At 44.3% G+C, this 20325-nt stretch overlaps 2 protein-coding genes and 1 long non-coding RNA gene across 4 annotated transcripts in view; 1 reads left to right on the plus strand and 2 right to left on the minus strand.

Annotated features, from left to right (window-relative positions):
• The window catches only part of SLC20A2 (solute carrier family 20 member 2), a 91013-nt gene extending 81553 nt beyond the window's left edge, over window positions 1–9460 (minus strand). Inside the window, exon 1 of one of the 2 annotated variants that reach the window (XM_080976751.1) lies at window positions 9354–9460. The gene's annotated coding sequence lies outside the window, so the exon portion shown is untranslated. Of the gene's footprint in view, window positions 1–8992; window positions 9015–9353 lie in introns of those variants that run through there. The other variant, XM_080976752.1, reaches the window with a different exon arrangement.
• Window positions 9461–12545: 3085 nt separating this feature from the next.
• On the minus strand, window positions 12546–19010 carry SMIM19 (small integral membrane protein 19). Its single transcript, XM_080977603.1, has 3 exons — window positions 18820–19010; window positions 17461–17585; window positions 12546–14761 (listed from the first exon to the last, which is right to left on the minus strand). The coding sequence occupies exons 1-3, from the start codon at window positions 18981–18983 to the stop codon at window positions 14694–14696; spliced, it is 357 nt and encodes a 118-aa protein (XP_080833729.1). The 5' UTR covers window positions 18984–19010; the 3' UTR covers window positions 12546–14693.
• On the plus strand, window positions 17678–18528 carry LOC308461027. Its single transcript, XR_013978776.1, has 3 exons — window positions 17678–17699; window positions 18267–18329; window positions 18401–18528. It is a non-coding gene; the product is annotated as an uncharacterized lncRNA (long non-coding RNA).
• Window positions 19011–20325: the final 1315 nt, after the last annotated feature.

Raw genomic sequence — 20325 nt, forward strand, 5'->3', positions numbered from 1 at the left:
TTATTGTAACAAGGGCTCTTTCTTCATCCTATGTCTTTAAAGCAACCACACTACTGTTAAAGGTGTAGGGATAGCTCCACTGCAGTCCTAAAGCATAAGTTCCTCCAGTGTCCTACCAGGCAAAACTTATGTCATAGATATAATGATGGCCATTCAAAATGAAAGGACCACTTTGGATCAACTGGACCTGACCGAATACACTCCAATGCATTTTATGGAAACATAAACGTGGAATTAAGGGGACCTGTCATGGAATGAGCAAAATGCCTTTTAAGATATTGGGCGTCAGATACCCCATATTCTCACAAGATTTACAGCAACTCCTTAGTTCAGATTACAAGAGTACAGTTCAAGACAAATTCATTCACTGTGTCAGCTAATACCCAACACCCAAAAGTCCCCACACCAGCACCTTTGTTCAGCAGCCAGTGATAGAAACTATATCACTTTAATAGTTTAAAAGTGTTGAGGATAACACTATTTATAGTTCTAATTTAAGCTTCTAACTCCATGTTAGGATATATATTTTGTTTCTCATTGCCTAATTATGAAACACAGGAAAATTGTATCTTTTGGAATCATAACCCTGAAACATCAATTTGTGATAGAAGACAAAGTCATGACTAGAAAAGCTGTTCTTCATAGGTTTTAGGCAATTACTTATAATTTATTTATACTGAGATTTCATGCTATCCTTTTCAAAGGACTAGGCAGCCTTCCAGGAAAATAATGATCAATCCCCTGCAACAAATTCTTCCAGAAAATCTGGTGTGAATGTGTGATTGATATATATATATATATATATATATATATATATATATTCCAAATGAGAATCATTCATCCAGTAAAAATAAAGTAACATGAAGGTTAGAAAGCTTTTTTTATATTTACGTTAGCCAATTATAAAAATAAATACCCAGCTATAAAAGTTCCCAAACTGCTTACAAAGATCAACAGTTAAGACAGTCCTTACAAGGCATGCTTACAATCAGTGCTTTTCTTCTAGAAAAAAATGGCACTGGTACTCAACATGAAGTTGCTACACCTTTAACCAGTGCCTTTCCTCTAGGAAAAAAAGGTGCCAGTGCCACAGATCCATTGGTTTCAAATCAATTGTGCATTGTGATCCAGCAGACAGCTCCAAAAACAGAGAAGGAAGAGCAATTTCAGTTATTTCACCCTTCTTCCTGCAGCCCTTTTCATCTTCAGAAAGGGCTGAGGTACCTCCAGAACTGTGTGAAAGGTGCTGCTGGGAGAAACTGGCAAAAATCACCATTCACAAAATAAAAAACTTAGGATCTGAGCCGTTGTGCTTATGTTGACAAGTTCAAAGCTTGGAAATTTATTAATGTATTCATATCCAGCTTTCCAAGGCCACACGTGCTTATAAAATAGCTTACAATATAGCAAATATGGTACTGAGTTAAAAATAGTTGGAATACCTGCAGGTATTTTAGGATATGACAACCTAATAGCATACCATTTCATATATTAGTTGCAGTGCAATGCTATACATGTCTAAAAGGTAAAGGACCCCTGACAGTTAAGTCCAGTCGCGAACGACTCTGGGGTTGCGGTGCTCATCTTGCTTTACTGGCCGAGGGAGCTGGTGTTTGACCGCAGACAGTTTTTCCAGGTCGTGTGGCCAGCATGACTAAGCCGCTTCTGGCAAAACCAGAGCAGCACATGGAAACGCCGTTTACCTTCCTGCTGGAGTGGTACCTATTTATCTACTTGCACTTTCACATGCTTTCAAACCGCTAGGCTGGCAGGAACTGGGACTGAGCAATGGGAGCTCACCCCATCACAGGGATTCGAACCGCCGACCTTCCGATCAGCAAGCCCTAGGCTCAGTGGTTTAGACCACAGTGCCACCTGCGTCCCTATACATGTCTACTTGCACGTTAAATGGGGATTGCTCCCAGTTATGTGAGCACAGGTTTGGAGACTTCAATTTTAAGGACTGAGGAACTATTAACATACTAATTTTCACATGCTAGAAGTGGTGTGCACATAAATACATGTTTCCTAAGAATAGTCATGGGAGGGAGAGAAAGGAAACATTATTGCTTCTATCAGTGCTAGCCCTGAGTAAGGCAAAGGTAAAGGTAAGGTCCCCTGGGTGGTTAAGTCCATTCGAAGTCCACTATGGGGTGCAGCACTCATTTCAGGCCAAGGGAGCCAGCATTTGTCCGCAGACAACTTTCCAGGTCATGTGGCTAGCATGACTAAACCTATTTAGTGGCACCTATTTATCTACTTACACTGGTATGCTTTTGAACTGCTAGGTTGGCAGGAGCTGGGACAAAGCAACAGGAGTTCACCTCATTGTGCGGATTCGCACCACCGACCTTACAATCAGCAAGCCCAAGAGACTGTGTGGTTCAGACCACAGTGCCATCTGCTTTCCCACTGAAAATAATAACATAAATAACTGGTGCCCATTAATTTTAATGGGTCTACTCTTAGTAAAACTTAGTTGGACACAACTCTATAACATTGATTTCAGATTGTTATGTCCTGCATACATTCCAGCTTCCCAAGTTGACCTTGTGTTCAACATGTTACTAATTAATGTTATCCAACAATGAAGTTCTGAAACTGGAAAACTTTCTACAGAAAACTTTTGGCAGTTTATAGACATGCTTCAGAAATGGTTGATCCTTCAACTCATTCAATTCCTTATGTAACATCTTGCCCCACCATTTTGTCCTGCAGTTACTTGTATGATATTCACATTATAAGGAAACAGCAGCTCAAAGGGGGGGTTCAGGAGGCTATTTATTGAATGTGTGTCAGTTTGAGAGCTTGCATTATTTTTCTGCAAATATTTCAGGCAATGCAGTAATCAAATATGCCACAGCTTAATGACTACTTCATAATGGATCCATTTCAGTCCAGCTTTCGCCCTGGTTATGAGACCGAGATGGCTCTGGTCGCCCTAACAGATGACCTCCGTGGCAGCTGGATAGCAATGGGTCAGGACTGCTGATTCTTTTAGATCTGTCAGCAGCCTTCAACATGGTCGACCACGAACTCCTGGACCACCGCCTTGCCAACATGGGGATTCAGTCTTACAATGACTGCACTCTTTCCTTTCAGGTCGGGGACAGAGGGTGGCGCTAGGGGAGGAGGAGTTGTCCCGGCACCCCTAGGTGTGTCGAGTGCCACAGAGCACAATCCTCTCCCTGGTGCTTTTTAACATCTTTATGTGCACCCCTGCCCAGCTTGTCCGAAGTTTCAGGCTGGGCTGTCATCAATATGCTGATGACACCCAACTTTATCCGTTGATGGATGGCCATCCTGACTCGGCCCCAGACACACTGACCAGATGTTTGGAAGCTGTGGCTGGATGGTTGTGTGGGAGCCGGTTGAAGTTAAATCCTTCGAAGACAGAGGTCCTCTGGCTGGGTCGGGATGACATGGGGTTGGGGGACCAACTCCCATCTCTTACGGGGGCTCAATTGGTGCCAGCACCTTCTGCCATGAGTCTGGGTGTAACCTTCGACACCTCCCTTTCTATGGAGGCGCAGGTTGCAGCTACAGCAAAGGTGGCATTTTTCCACCTCTGCTGTGCTAAACAGTTGGTCCCTTACCTTTCCCACCCTGATCTTGCCACAGTGATCCATGCAACGGTCACCTCTAGGCTCGATTATTGTAATTCGCTCTATGCGGGGCTGCCCTTGAAGCTGACGCAGAAACTCCAACGGGTGCAAAACGCCGCAGCAAGGCTCCTTATGGGGTCCTCACTGTGGGATCACATTCATCCAGTGCTATACCACCTGCACTGGCTCCCAGTGGCGTACAGGGTCAGGTTTAAGGTGCTGGTTTAAACCTTTAAAGCCCTATACAGCCTAGGACCCCCATACTTATGGGACCGCCTCTCCTGGTATGCCCTGCAAACAGTAACATCTTGGAAGTCCTGGGCCTCAAGGAGGTTAGACTGGTCTCGGCCAGGGCCAGGGCCTTTTCAGCCCTGGCCCCGAACTGGTGGAACGCTCTGTTGCAAGAGATCAGGGCCTTGCGGAATTTGACATCTTTCCACAGAGCCTGCAAGACGGAGATGTTCCGCCAGGCCTTTGGGGCCCAGTCTGATCCTCTGCTCCGCTCCTTATAATGCAATCCCAGATCTGCATCTATAGTATGCCTAGCCAAGTAATACTTCTGAATATGGCTCACTGGAGGTCAACACCCCCAAAAGAATTTGGTGTACACATTTGCCTCTGGCGTATGGGCATAGCCTTTGATCACTATCAAAAAGACCCCATAGAACAGGGCGCTCCAACCATCAGATGAGTACTGAGGGGATGATAATCAGCTACAGAGATTAGATTTAGTGTTTTCAGCTCATCTGAACTAAAACTATTCAGTTTTCAAATGAAGATTTTCAGCAGTGCCAAGAACTGCTTACCCAATTTCGGTGCATTTCAGCAAATGGTCTCTCATTCACTAGCATTGCCCCTCATTTGCCTTCTCTTTCAACAGCCCTCAAAGCACAATAATTATAAAGAACAAAATTAATTAACATTAGCGTTGAGGCAAAATCCCTTCCTCTCTACATCGCCACCATTGCATTTGTTTTATTTTGAAATCTTTAAGATATTTTAGTTTTCTGCTATGTTGCTTTGACTGTATATTTTATATTTGACTTTCTTAAGATTGTTTTATTTATGTTTTATCAATTTAATATGCTGTAAACTGCTTTGAGATTTTTCTTAAAAATATAAAGTGGTATAGAAATTAAATAAATAAATAAATAAATAATGGCATTCAAGAGATGAACAGCTACCACTATACCAGCCCTTGAGATAAAGAACATAGCTTATAAGGTAAACTCTTATAAATGGAAAAGGATACAAGGATCTAATTAAAACTTCAGAGCTTTTCTGGTACATTAAATGGGAAAATGTTTTTAGCCTGTATGCAAAACATTGTTAGATCACCACAACAACCTTGATAAACAAGACATAAACAGTGATAGATGCAGAGCGTGCTGGTAAATCTACCATAGTTCAACATATTCACTAAGGCAGTAGCAAAGCTTCGGTCTGCTTATTTCAGTCACTCATATGTGTATACAATAACTGGAAGCAACTGAACAATCACAAACTATCAGACTTGTTACCGCACTTCTATCCGAACATTTCCTTCCACCCACTGCAGCTATAATGTCTTTCAGTATTTGCCCTATAAAGGAAACTCTGTGCAGGAGCCATTAAACGAATAATAGGCTATTACTAGAAGCCCAGCAGTATGGCATGAACCTTGTGATATGACTGGAATAATACTGCACCTGAAATTAGTGCTTGTTTTATCCATCTTTTTATGTGTATAGAACTGAGAAGTAACCCATGCTTTTGCATTCTGCCTGAATTGTTCATTGAATCACAAATGTTTTCCACATTCTCTTTTACCAATGAGGCAAATAACAAACTCAGTTAAGGATATCAGTCTAACATCTTGTATCTCACCTGAAATTTCAATCTCTTAATGAGATATCCCCTTATACACTGGTCACTTTCATGATTCAGCCACTGTTTTTCTAAATGTAATCAAGAATTATAGGAACTAATGGTGACCCATGTTGCAATCCAGCACAGCAAGGAGCACCCAAAACCAGTCACTAATCTATTGTTTTTCACCTCTGAAACAAGCTTGTGCCCAAAGGATTTCAGAGAAGCATGCATAGAATACCCCTCTCTTGCCATTTTCTCCTCACAACTGACTTGTGGAGATATGTTGGATGGAAAGAAAGAACAGAATTCATGTCCAAATCATCATACTACTCTAGCACCAACATCACACATAGAAATGGGCAAAGAACACCATTCAGCAAACATTTTCCCTCATCTCCTCACAGATGGCGTCTTGACTATCTGCAACCACACTAGTTTATTATTGGCAGGTAATACCACACTTCATTAAAAGTTCCAGGAAAATTTAAAACACAACAATAAAAGCAGGATGTTAAAATCCAATAAATACATTAAAGCCAATAACAATCACAGTCGCTAGAAAATTCTTAATGGCACTGGTTTCAATGACCAGTTAAGGCCTGGGTGAACAAATACTATTTTAGATGAACAGAAAACCAGGTCCAAAGCTATTCAATGTTTTATTAAGTCAGCAACAAAACCTTAAACTTGTCCCAGGACCAAACAGAGTCAGGACTGCCCTTTGACATAATAGGTAGCTTTCTTTGTCTCTGCCGATAATACTTGATACAGTGGTACCTTGGGTTAAGTACTTAATTCGTTCCGGAGGTCCATACTTAAGCTGAAACTGTTCTTAACCTGAAGCACCACTTTAGCTAATGGGGCCTCCTGCTGCTGCCACACTGCCGGAGCACGATTTCTGTTCTCATCCTGAAGCAAAGTTCTTAACCTGAAGCACTATTTCTGGGTTAGCAGAGTCTGTAACCTGAAGCGTATGTAACCCAAGGTACCACTGTATATCCAAAGCACAGGGGTTACGGGTAGCAGCAAAATCTTACCAGCTCAGTGGCAGGAAATTGAAGACAAAGTTGTGTGTCTTTAAAAGTTATCTCCGGTGAAATATGAAGCCATTACCACCCTGAAGTTAAAATATTGTGAAATTTCACATAGATAATGCAAATACATAGTACTCTTATCCTCTTGTGTGGTCAATGACTGCATACCCATAGCTGCCTGTGGCTCTTCACTAGGTTGCTCTATCTCTTCTCCCCGCTAGATAACCTAAAGGAAGCACACTAGGCACAAGCCAAAGGGCAAACTGTGAAGCAATGCCTGTACCAGCAGTGCAAGACCAACAGAGGCAGAGGTGGGCTAAATATTAAGATATTATTTACTGCTGCTATCCCATTCCCTCCCAGCCTACAAAAAGCAGTATTCTAACAGTAGTGCAAAGTTAAGTCTTCCTGGAACACACTGGAATCACACTAAGAGTGGGATTCATGGTGGGAACAGATGGAAATTTAATGACTGATCAAAAATGAGGGACATTCTGAAACTGTTTGGAAAATCAAGGCTGAAGAACATGCAGGCAGCCTCAACAGATTCAGGAGGCTTCACACAAGCACCTTCTATAATTTGAGGTCAATGAGGACCTACCACACTCATCACCACCTGCATATTTATTTAACAATGGTCAGTTGTTCTTCAGTCATGTGCCTAGCTGCATGACAATAGAGCCATCAATAAAATGTTGCCATAAGCTTTTAATGGATGTGAATGACCACATATCTTCCATATTATTACTTTTGTTACATACTTAGCATTCCCAAAATGCCTGTTAAACAGCCACTCCAGTTTGCCTTAGATATAACCTGTTGCTCTTTTGCCCTCTTCAACCAAGATATTTGATTCAGCATAGATAACTACAAGTATTGCAATGTATTGTACTTTAGACATTATTCATTTCCCTTATGTTTATGCATGTAAAAGGTATTGAGCTTTACAATGTCCATGTGCCAACATGCCTACAAAAGTACTTTCAGGACCCACCCAAAAATATTAGCTGAAACTTGTCTATAAAAGACTCGGCCATGACACATAAATTAGGTCTTCAGGCACAGAGAAAGGAAGAACTGCCTACAAACTTTCCTTACAGTGTAATCCTACTCAGAAGTCCTACTTAATTCAATGGGACTTACTTCCAGGTAAGTGTAGTTAGGAATGAAGTATTATTTTGTGTGTCCTTCAAATAAGGCAGGAACCTTAAAGGGGAACACAGTAATAACTGCACGTCTGAACCTCTTTGTAAATACAGTGGTACCTCGGTTTAAGTACTTAATTCGTTCCGGAGGTCCGTTCTTAACCTGAAACTGTTCTTAACCTGAAGCACCACTTTAGCTAATGGGGCCTTCTGCTGCTGCCACGCCGCCAGAGCACGATTTCTGTTCTCATCCTGAAGCAAAGTCTTTAACCTGAGGTACTATTTCTGGGTTAGCGGAGTCTGTAACCTGAAGCGTATGTAACCTGAAGCGTATGTAACCCGAGGTACCACTGTATATTTTAGGGCCTAACTAGATATTGTTAGTGGTTAGTAATGTTGTGCATAGTTTGACATAAATAATCAGTGCAGGGCTAAATCAGATTGGAACAATGGCATGGGCAGAAAAGCTCCCATTGGTGGGTATTTATGTCTTAAAACTCACGCACGCCAAAGCTAGCCACATAACTAACATCAAGCCTAGCCTGGCCTGTCCAGTCACATAACATGGAAACAATGCTTAAAATAAAATAAAAAATATTATCTTTACAAAGCAGCACAGGAATAGTTCAGGCATGCCCACTTTCTACTTTACGTGCAACAACCCCTCCCAGATACAGCAGTGTACCACTTCCTCAACAATTTAGGTACCTTTTTATAGCAAATGTTGGCCTGACTGCCTTATGGAGAAGAGCGGGGGGGGGGGAGGGAATAGGGCTATAACTCTGACCGTAGGCATTTAAAATCCTGGATGAAGTAACGTGCCCTTAATTTTAAACAAACATGCTTTGGATCATACATAAGATTAACAGAAAACGAGTCACTTGGTGCAGGGATGCTTAGCTAAGCAGTCTCCCAAGGTTGTCTGACCAGAAAACTCCCCCTTCACCCTACCACTCGGTTCCCACCGGAGCATCTTTTTTCGCCTCTCGTTTTATGAAACTTGAGAAATGGAACAACCATAAATGAGATTATCTCTACTGCTGCTGCTGCAAGACGAAAAGGGGAATCCATCAATCAAACAAACAAACACAGAGAGAGAATAGTCGATACAACCTCGACGCTGGGTATGAGCTGACTTTGAAGAAGGGACTTCGTCCCAGCCAGACAGGACAACCAGGGGACATTTCACCAAAAGGTAAAAAACAGTGATAACAGTTGAACTTTTTGGGGGGGGGGGAGGAGGAAGGGGGCGGGAAAGGGCTGCATGTGGTGCATCCTGGCCGGCGAGTCAAGCAACTGACATAAAAAAAGGAAGGGAGAGAAGCGACACGCAAACCTTCACGGAGGGGATGTGCACCTGGCTTCAACGGGGCAGGTGAGGCGTTATCCCGTTTTTATTCGGTGGGGGTGGCTGTGGTTTCTTCTCCCCCCACCCCGCTTCCCGGCCAACCTCACACGCCTTCTCCCCGCGCCGCTCGCCATTCACACGAGACGCGCGGGTCTCAGCCTCGACACGTGAAGGGGGAAAGGAAAGCGGCTGGCAAGCGGGGGGGGGGGTCGGGGAGGCCGCTGCGGCGGCGCCGGTCCCAAGCCCGCGTGACTTCTTCGGGTCACCGTGACCGGGACGGGGGGACGCGGCCCGACCGACCCACCGCGTCTCCACACGCCGCCGTCTCCACACACGCGCTCGCTCGCGCCCGCCCGCTCTCTTCACTCACCGTCCAGCCACGCGCTCTGCAGACCCGGCGCCTCGCCTGCCCGCCCGCCTCCTCTCTCAGCCTCGCTCGCTCTCTGTGTGTGTGTGTCACGCGCCCGCCCGCTCTCCTACACAACGGGCGCTAAGCACGCCGGCAAGGACCCGGATGTGCACCAGGAAAATAAGATCGCGGGGTTTTTTTGGGGGGGGAATAGGAAAGCGCCGCCGGAAGCGGAAGAAGCGCGGAGGACGAATGGGGTAACACCCCGCCACCTGGGTGCTTCTGGTTTGGGGGGGGGACGACACGGATAGGTTCCCCGGAGCCTGGTTTGGCGCGGATAAGAGCTTGGAGGTGGTTTATTTGTATAAATAAAATAATAAAACTATTATTATTATTATTATTATTATTATTATTATTATTATATCCATCCAACAAACCTAGACAGCATCTTAAAAAGCAGAGACATCACCTTGCCAACAAAGATCAGTATAGTCAAAGCTATGGTTTTCCCAGTAGTGATGTGTGGAAGTGAGAGCTGGACCATAAAGAAGGCTGATCGCCGAAGAATGGATGCTTTTGAATTCCGGTGCTGGAGGAGACTCTCGAGAGTCCCATGGACTGCAGGAAGATCAAACCTCTCCATTCTGAAGGAAATCAGCCCTGAGTGCTCACTGGAAGGACAGATCCTGAAGCGGAGGCTCCAATACTTTGGCCACCTCATGAGAAGAGAAGACTCCCTGGAAAAGATTTCATTCTCTTTATTCAGCTCATAGTGGTGAGGAGGAATGGAAGTTCCCCCAGAATGTCTGCTTTATATACATTATTTACACAATGGGCCCCCCATCCGCATCAGGTTGCGGATTCACTTCCACCTGGAGCTGGATTGGGTGGTTCCTGTGGACCAGTCAGACGGCTGCATTCTGGATCCTATTGTTCTAGGACCAATCAGACTGCTGCATTTTGGATCCTATTGTTCTAGGACCAATCAGACTGCTGCATTTTGGATCCTATTCAACTCAGTACAAAACATGTTGGGAAAGATGGAGGGCACAGGGAGAAGGGGACAACAGAGGACGAGATGGTTGGACAGTGTTCTCGAAGCTATGAACATAAGTTTGACCAAACTGCAGGAGGCAGTGGAAGACAGGAGTGCCAGGCATGCTCTGGTCCATGGGGTCACGAAGAGTCGGACACAACTGAACAACATTATTATTGTGCCTCTAGGCATGTGTGACTGGCGCTTCCTGTGTTGGGCACTCTTAGCACATTTCTTCCTCCCTCTTAGCACATTTCTTCCTTGCATCCTGAGTTCAAGTGTCTTCAAAGCCCACGACACCTTTGGTAAAGGCTGTTCTCCAACTGGAGCACTCGCAGGCCAGCGTTCCCCAATTGTTGGTGTTTATACTACATTTTCAAAGATTTGCCTTGAGAGAGTCTTTAAACCTCTTTTGTTGACCACCAGCATTACGCTTTCCATTTTTAAGTTCGGAATAGAGTACAGTGGTACCTCGGGTTACAAACACCTCGGGTTAGAAACGCTTCAGGTTACAGACTCCACTAACCCAGAAGTAGTACCTCTGGTCAAGAACTTTACCTCAGGATTAGAACAGAAATCGTGCGCCAGTGGCACGCCGGCAGCGGGAAGCCCCATTAGCTAAAGTGGTACCTCAGGTTAAGAACAGTATCAGGTTAAGAACGGACCTCCGGAACAAATTAAGTTCGTAACCAGAGGTACCACTGTAGTTGCTTTGGAAGACGATAATCGGGCATCTGCACAACATGACCAGTCCAACAAAGCTGATGTTGAAGAATCATTGCTTCGACACTGGTATTAGTTCACCTGTCTTCCCAAGTGATATACTGCCGATGCTCAACAGGTGGTTCCATGCTGGTTCTTTAGGAAGCAAACTCGGGCTGCTGATGCCTCTTCCGAAGGGGCAGCTTGCTGCAGACTTGGGAAGGTTCCCCTGAGCAAGGAGACCATATCTGTGGTGAGCTGGTAGCCCTGTTTTGCTTTCAGAGGAATTGCTTCAGGGCCGCCTGAGAAAAGCCTCCCAGGGTAAGGCAGCGCTTCCACGACGCTCCCTTGTTGCTGCTTGTGCACGCAGGACTGCCTCCTGTTTGCTTCTTTTAGTTTCTCACCTATGCATTTTAAATAGGTTAAAAAGTTATATAACTTTGGTTGCAAATTCTGTACAGTACTGGGCAAGCTTGATACAGTGGTACCTCGCAAGACGAATGCCTCGCAAGACGAAAAACTCGCAAGACAAAATAGTTTTTCGTTTTTTGAGTTGCTTCGCAAGACGAATTTCCCTATGGGCTTGCTTCGCAAGACGAAAACGTCTTGCAAGTTTGTTTCCTTTTTCTTAAAACCGTTAATACCCAGGGTGCATTGCTTGAACAGTGTACAGTGGTGCTTCGCAAGACGAAAAATTCGCAAGACGAAAAAACTCGCAGAACGAATTAATTTTGTCTTGCGAGGCACCACTGTAGTTGTGAAGAAGAAGAAGAAAAAGAAGAAGAAGAAGAAGCTTTGTTTACTAAAGTAAAGTATGCTAAATTTGATCTCTCTGGCATCAGAAAATTTTCTGGTGCAAATGGCCCACATTTGCATAGGAATTCCCCCCCCCCCGGAAAGCCCGTATCACTGCCAAAAAAAGAGTTGAGAAACTTTTACAAAGTACAGATTTCACTAGAGATTAAAAAGGGACCCGTGACCGTTAAGTCCAGTCACGAACGGCTCTGGAGTTGAGGCGCTCATCTCGCTTTACTGGCCGGGGGAGCCGACGTTTGTCCACAGACAGTTTTTCTGGGTCGTGTGGCCAGCATAACTAAGCCGCTTCTGGCAAAACCAGAGCAGCGCACGGAAACGCTGTTTACCTTCCTGCCCAAGCAGTTCCTATTTATCTACTTGCACTTTGAGGTGCTTTTGAACTGCTAAGTTGGCAGGAGCAGGGACCAAACAACGGGAGCTCTCCCCGTCGCGGGGATTCTAACCGCCGACCTTCTGATTGGCAAGCCCTAGGCTCTGTGGTTTAGACCACAGCGCCACCCACATCCCTCACTAGAGATTAGGTCTGATAAATAATTCTTTACGTGCCAGCTAATAAAATAAAAAAATGTGCATCCTTGTAAGAAATGTGTTTTAAAACTTACATGCATGTTACCCATCAAAATGCTGTTAGCTCAGGAAAAATAAGCTTCACACAGACCCAACTTTAAATGCATTTTACTGTTAAAAATGAAATACAAAAACATTTTATACACTGAAAGTACAAGAGCATTTTGCAAGGGCAAGGGTACAGCTGCTACCCAGGGCACAATAGTACCAGACAGTCCAATGGAAGTGATACATTATATTACAATAATACTATGTAGTTGTATATTCACAAGTGATACACTAGGGCAGGCCTAGGCAAACTCGGCCCTCCAGATGTTTTGGAACTACAACTCCCATCATCCCTAGCTAACAGGACCAGTGGTCAGGGATGATGGCAGTTGTAGTCCCAAAACATCTGCAGGGCCGAGTTTGCCTATGCCTGCACTAGGACGTACTTGGGTTCCTCATACACACACAGCATAAGAAATTCACTTGATTCACTTTCCTTTTTGTTGTTACTACACAATCACTGAAGTCGCTACAGCCAAGATTGGCAAGCGCCAAGCTCCCACGATATAGCACCCAGAAATGCAGATCTGGGGGTAACTTTTATATCTACAAAAATCTGCCCCAACATGATGTGAACATCAGCCCTTAAACTGCTCATCTGATTGATTACACTTGTTGAAATAGAAAGCTCATCCCCACTAGTGTGTGCTGCAAATGTAGGAAATCTGCAAAGAATCACAAAGAGGGGTCGTGGTGATATAATAAGAGACCAAATCCCAAGTATAGAAGGATGGACTACTGAACTTTATCTGCAGTCCAAATAGGAAACTCTTTGAATAGTTTCTCACTACAGCCAAAGCATTAAACTTTCACACCAGAAATGCTATTGGAAATGGAAGGGAGAATAAGGAACTTTGGCTGTGATCAGATACTTGAGCACATTACTTTCCTGGAAGTTTTTTATGCACAGGACAGCAGTTCAGGAGACGTGGGGCATAAACAAAAAAAATTTGACAAGTGTTGGAAATGGCTATTTAACACTAGACAGGAATTTGTTAATCTGCTCTTTTTATTTTTGACCATAATTGGAAAGTCACCACCTACTTAGGGATGCAATTCATTGTTTAATTTGTCACATGTTTATGTTTTCAAACGTGCCTAGAGCAATTTTTTCCCATTTCTTCAAATATTTATGAGTACCTACATATAAATTATTTGCATCACCTAATCACTCCATAATTCCACCATAATCAGTTTTGTCTGACATATTTGCAAATACATTTATAACTGACCATTAAAGGTGGATCTGGATTCCTAGCAGTTCTGGCTGTAATCGCTAAGAACAGTTTTATTACCTTGTGCTCCAGCTATGTAACCCTTTTAGTAACAGTGCCGCATTAAAGTGCCATTTAACAACCCAATAAGAAAATGTGCTCACCCCATAAAGAATTGCAGCTTTGCTACTGACTTAGTCAAATGGGCATTTCTCCAGAAACATTTTAAGTTTATTTTAGTTCTAATTAGGACCACAGACTACCCAGGCACAACTGCCTAAACAGCTTAATTCCACTGAGTTCAGTGTTCCTAAGTAATTTTAACTGGAAGTATCCTGGCTTAAAAACAACAGCAGCTGCAACAACAATGGAACTTAACAAGATTAAAGAAAACACCAGGAAGACAATTAAAACAGGTTAAAAAAAAATATTCATGCCCTGCAGAGCCTCCACCTGAAAATATGTGACTTCCTTAAATACTTATTGTTTTATCCACCACTCTTTACCACGTCAAAAAGGAAAATTTGTACATTCTAATATTTTTATCTCTTCATCTATATTCTATAACCCAAACAGGGCATTTGGTATTTATTGTGAGCCTATAAGTATATATTCTGTTTTCTGCCAGCACCAACTACTTTATTAACCGCACTGGGGCACATCAAATGTCATGTGCCTTTCTCATCCCTTCTGAATGGGAATAGCTGTGATACCCACACTGAACGTCCCAGCAGCCCTGCTTTAACTTTATCTACTCCTATTTTTACTGGAAATCATTTGTAATGCAAACTGGGAAACAGGACCAATATGTATCAGCCATGTTAATTTTCCCAATTTCAGAAAATGCTCGCTGTACATTTACATACGTCTTCTCAAGGCAATAATTATGAATACAAATCACTATACTATTCAAGTCGCATTGAAAATGACTACATCCCAAACTTTCCGTCATCCTCTCAGCTTCAGAGCTTCCAGACTTCATTCCACCAATAGCTGTACACTATCAGTCTGCTTCTGCGGTTGCTGCTGGTGATCATATTTCCTTGCTAGAAAAATAAACACATTTGGATATATTAGACTGCAATTCTAAACGTATTAATAATAATAATAATAATATTTATACCCCGCCCTCCCCAGCCAAGACCGGGCTCAGGGCGGCTAACAACCAATAATAAAAACAAGTTGATTAAAATACAATTTAAAAAACAAGATTAAAATACAACATTAAAACATTAGGATGCAACCTCTTCACAGGAGGAGAAAGGAAAAAGAAAGGGGGAGGGAATCAAACTGATTCTAAACCAAAGGCCAGGTGGAACAACTCTGTCTTACAGGCCCTGCGGAAAGAAATCAGATCCCGCAGGACCCTGGTCTCATGAGGCAGAGTGTTCCACCAGGCCGGGGCCAGTCTTGAGAAGGCCCTGGCTCTGGTTGAGGCTAATCTAACTTCCTTAGGGTCCGGGACCTCTAGGGTGTTGCTATTTATGGATCTTAAGATCCTCCGTGGGGCATACCAGGAGAGGCGGTATTACTAGAAACTAAGCCCTACTGAACTCAGTGGGACTTGCTTCTAAGTAAACATACAGGGAATTGTTAAATTCCTTTTGTAAGATTCTGCCCCTCCTCAAAAAAACAGCAACAACATGTAGTTACTTCAAACCCATTGTTTATCTGTTAGCTAACAAACTAATTCAGCACAATACACATTCAGCAAATTCCAATGCACACATTTTAGGATAAAAATTTGCCTTCTGTCACGAGTGCAAAATGTCCACATTTAATAGTAATTGTTACTGGCACATCATTTAGCGATTTAAAGTCATAGAAGCGATTGATGTAAGCACATGTCCAACAATGGCAGGCAGTAAGGAGTTGCAAAATCACACCCCCAACCTGCTAACAAAGATTGATACTAAGGTTATACATGGAATGATGTTTTGTTTTTCAGAGGGTTTGCTTAGAAGGAAAAGTGGGGGGTGTAATGGGACACTGTCAGTAAGAAAAATCACTCGCAAACGAGAAACCCATTGTAATTCTGCAACCTAGATTCTGTAAACTGGTTTTACATCCCTAGAATAAAAAATGGGAAGCTTGACAAAAAGGCCAAGAGTAGCGCCTTCCCCCCCAAAAAAACCATGTCGCTCTCTATCGCAGGGAAAACTGAACACTGGCCAACTTCTTGTTTTGTATTTTGTGTTTGGCTTTGACACCAAAACAGAGAGGTATCAAGCAGTCTTGGGGTCTGCAGAAGTACAAAAAAAAAGCAGCATTTTTTTCGCAAAAGTCCAACACTGAGCATCTGTTAGGGCAGGGGTGGGGTGGAGTGGAGCTGGACACATGAAATCCCATGGAGGAATTATCCTAGAAAAAAGCATGGCTGGCTGGCCCACTGAACAGCACCCTGCAACATTTACTTGCAAGTCCCACTTGTACACCTACTTGTTTCTGATCTAGGCTGGCTGAACATCCATTTACCAGGACATCATAACTAAAATGAACACTACTCCCTTCTCATTAACAGTAAATAGGAGGCAAAACATATGAACAGTTGTATGCCTTCTTATGACCACATGGTCATAAGATATGCAGTATCTTATGGGCCTACTGCCCAGATATGCAGTAATGTGGCAAGATTCCCCAGCATAGCTAACCAACTGCAAATTCTGGAACATCCATTGGGATTTGTGACTCCCCTTATTCACAAGCTATGTTGATCCTGTATACTGTCCGACATTCCACAATACTATAGTTTTGACCATGGGTAGGCAAACTAAGGCCTGGGGGCCGGATGCGGCCCAATCGCCTTCTCAATCCGGCCCGTGGACGGTCCGGAAATCAGCGTGTTTCTACATGAGTAGAATGTGTCCTTTTATTTAAAATGCATCTCTGGGTTATTTGTGGGGCCTGCCTGGGGTTTTTACATAAGCAGAACGTGTGCTTTTATTTAAAATGCATCTCTGGGTTATTTGTGGGGCATAGGAATTCTTTCATTTCCCCCCCTCCCAAAATATAGTCCGGCCCTCCCACAAGGTCTGAGGAACAGTGGACTGGACCCCCGCTGACCCCTGGTTTTGACTTTCCTCTTGCACCTCTCTGTATAACATGCAGAAAGAGAGCTGTACCATCGTAAGCTTGGAAACTTTTGAAACATCCTTCTATTACGAGTTTTGAAATATCCTGAATGTTTATTTCTATTTTGAGTCTCCCTTTGACATATATTCAGTTATGAATTGCAATAAGGAATAGATGTTCTGAATTTTTGTTGAATTTATAATTTGGCAGAATATTTGGACTATATGATATGTATTTGTATAATCTGGAATACTTAATGTGATTGGATTGGATTGTTAAAATGGAAAATTTAATAAAAAACATTTTTTAAAAAAAAAGGAATAGATGCTCTGTATCTTTAGAAGCTCTGTATCTTTAAATAAACAACAACAGCAACACCCCACCCTATACCTGCAGGTGTCAGGGCGGCTCACAGAATAAAATCAGAATATAAAACCACAAAATACATAAACTAAAAACAACAACCCAATAAACCCCCCCCAAAAAAACAACAACACATTTTTAAAGGGAACCTCCAGGCAGCCTTCGGAGCTGGATCTCAGTGTCAGGGCTGAGTGATGGGGTGGAGACGCTCCTTCAGGTATCCTGAACCAAGGCCGTTTTACAGCTTTAATTCAACGCTTTGAATTGTGCTCAGAAACGTACTGGGAGCCTACCGATGGAGTATACCTACCGATAGAGTACATCTCTAGCTGCTGCCGTAGACGAATTTTTTTCACACTATCATAAAAGTTTGGCTCAGGTGGTACTTCTACGGCAGGAGGTAGCGTAAAAATCCTCATGATCTTCCTTTTATTTCTAAAATCCAAAAGGACAAGCAACATGTAAACAATAAAGTAATAAATAATAAAGTGTCATATCATGTCTCCTCCGGTTTTAAGTGGCAAGATAATCTGCAGAACCATGAAATTTGTGCTTGCTTGGGACATTTATTAGACGACCGTAGCACAAGAATTAGCCTGTTCCTTTAGGCAGCAAGTCTTACCACCACAGGATACCACCACTATCCCCTTCAGAGACTATGTTTATTATTATTATTATTATGATGATGATGATGATGATGTAAGACCACACAGGCTGGCCCTACTCTGAACGTCCCTGTTTGCTCCACCCCATCCTTCCAAATGCACTTCACGCCATTATCACAACTGCCTTTTTACACATTATTTGCCTGTGCCATAAAACGTCTTCAAAGCTTAAAATAAAAAACCCCACACAAAATGACTCAAAACAACAAGAAAAATCCACACACCCCTACTTCGAAAAGACGCAAAGCAAAAAAAAGGAAACACTCAAGCAGATTCACGCCACCTCGACTTCCCAAGCGCCTGAGCCGGCTTCCTTTTGGCTGGCGCCGGAAAGAGCGCAGGGCAGGCACCCTGCTGGATCTCAAGTGGTGGGGAGTTCCAAAAGGCGGACGCCGCCACGCTAAAGGTGGTGGGGAGGGTTCCCAACAGTGCGCATTGGGCGTCTCTGCAGGTGCCCTGCTGGATCTCAAGTGGCGGGGAGTTCCAAAGGGCAGGCGCCGCCACGCTAAAGGCTGTGGCGGATTCCCAACCTTGCGCAGTGTGGCAGGGAGTGCCGAAGGGCAGGCACCACCACGCTAAAGGCAGTGGGGGGGTTCCCAACCGTGCGAAGTGGGCCTCTCTGCAGGCGCCCTGCTGGATCTCAAGTGACGGGGAGTTCCGAAGGGCAGGTGCTGCCACGCTAAATGCGATGGGGGAGGTTCCCAACAGTGCGCAGCGGGTGTCTCTGCAGGCGCCCTGCTGGATCTCAAGTGGCGGAGAGTTCCGAAGGGCAGGCACCGCCACGCTAAAGGCATCTCTGCAGGGGCCCTGCTGGATCTCAAGTGACGGGGAGTTCCGAAGGGCAGGCGCTGCCACGCTAAATGCGATGGGGGGGGTTCCCAACAGTGCGCAGCGGGTGTCTCTGCAGGCGCCCTGCTGGATCTCCAGTGGCGGGGAGTTCCGAAGGGCAGGCTGCACTGCTGCCGGCCTATATTGGCACCGAAAGAGAGATGGGGGAAGCCCACCTGCGCGCGTACACCAGCAGAGCCAGGCTGGCCAGCACGGCCAGCAGGTAGACGTTGGTGGCCTCGTTCCAAGCCTCGTGCACCGAGTAGTCCATGGGGGCCGCGGCTGCGGCGGCCGCGCCCCCGCCGCCCCCGCTCTCGCCCAGCACGCGCGCACCGGCCATGGGTGAGAATCCGGCGCACAGCGCAGCGCGGGGGAGATGCGCCCGCAGCCGGGCAGGGAAACAGGGAGGAAGATGTCCGCGCCTGATGTCACGTCCTGCGGAAAGAGCCCTGGATTTGCAAAGAAAGGCGATTGCAATGCCATCGCGCGCCGCTGCTGGCTTCCGGGTGGCTTTGGATTGAGTTTTGCAAGCGCATGTGGGCGCACGCAGTGCCGGATTTACGTATAAGCTAAACAACCTATAGCTTAGGGCCCCAGTCTCTTGGGGGGGGGGTTATTTTTAAAATTTTATTGAGTTTTGATAATACAAAAAGGGGAAAAAAACAACACAATACTGTACCAATACATAGACACACAAAAATAAACCACTATTTACAGACTTCCCATCACCACACCCCATGACACCCCTCCACAACTCCTCGACTTCCTCATATGTTATATTCAATGCTATCGTTGCAATCATTAGGTTTTTGATTTAATCTCTCTAAAACGTGCCTTTCCCACTTCACTCCTTTAGTCTAAGCATATCAGCATGTTCTTTTTTGAACAGTGTATTCTTCAAAACATTTGGGGGCCCCAAAAATTTTTAAAGGGGGAAAAAACTCCAGTCTCCAGAAGAATACAAATAAAGGGAAAAAAGGGATGATGGATTATTAAAATGACATAACTGTCAGTGGGTAGTTATTATTATTTCCAATATCTTTGGGTTAAAATCTTTTCATATGCAAGTAAGCCCCAAGACCTTATTCTGCATATATTGTGTTTAAAATTGGGAAGCTCTGATTTATAGAATGGGGATCATAAAGATAACATGTAACCTTAAATAGGTAATATGGGAGAGTATACAGTGGTGGCCTCCGGCTTCTTCCAAAACCACCCCCAAATGTGGCAAAGGCGAGCAATGCTTCTCACTGCCAGAGAGGCCGAGATTAAATGCTGACCACCAATCATGGCTCAGCCAGAAGAGCCTGACTCTTAACTTCAGGGTCGTGGGTTGAAGCCCCACTTTGGCCGACAGATTCCTGCATTGCAGGCGGATGGATTGTCCTTGTGGTCCCTCCACAATCCTGTGATGCTAACGGAAGAGTTAAGAGCCCAAGCTCTGCCACAAGCTCCATAGCAGCAGCAGCAGCCCTTCTGCTCTGCTTTCGTTGGGACTCCTAAGTGGTGGACATACTATCAAAGGCTCATTGGCATGGATAGCCAAGGCCATCGCTACCAACAACGCTCTTTGGAAAACAGGACAGTGGATGGGAAAGGCCTCCTTAGAGGACTGTGCAGTAAACTGGGTGCAGATAGTACAGATAGTCAGAATTGGCCCTTGGATGCACATCTGATTAAAC

This window comes from Podarcis pityusensis (genome assembly GCF_964106645.2).
Source record: "Podarcis pityusensis genome assembly, chromosome: 13".
NCBI classification, from domain to species: domain Eukaryota; kingdom Metazoa; phylum Chordata; class Lepidosauria; order Squamata; family Lacertidae; genus Podarcis; species Podarcis pityusensis.

Excerpts from the sequence above, each read along its gene's own strand:
- SMIM19 (XM_080977603.1), bottom strand. The coding sequence starts at position 18,983 with ATGGCCGGTGCGCGCGTGCTGGGCGAGAGCGGGGGCGGCGGGGGCGCG. Across the intron at positions 17,586-18,819 it reads CTGCTGGTGTACGCGCGCAG|AAATAAAAGGAAGATCATGA; the intron begins GTGGGCTTCCCC and ends TTTGGATTTTAG. Across the intron at positions 14,762-17,460 it reads GCTAGAGATGTACTCTATCG|CAAGGAAATATGATCACCAG; the intron begins GTAGGTATACTC and ends TTATTTTTCTAG.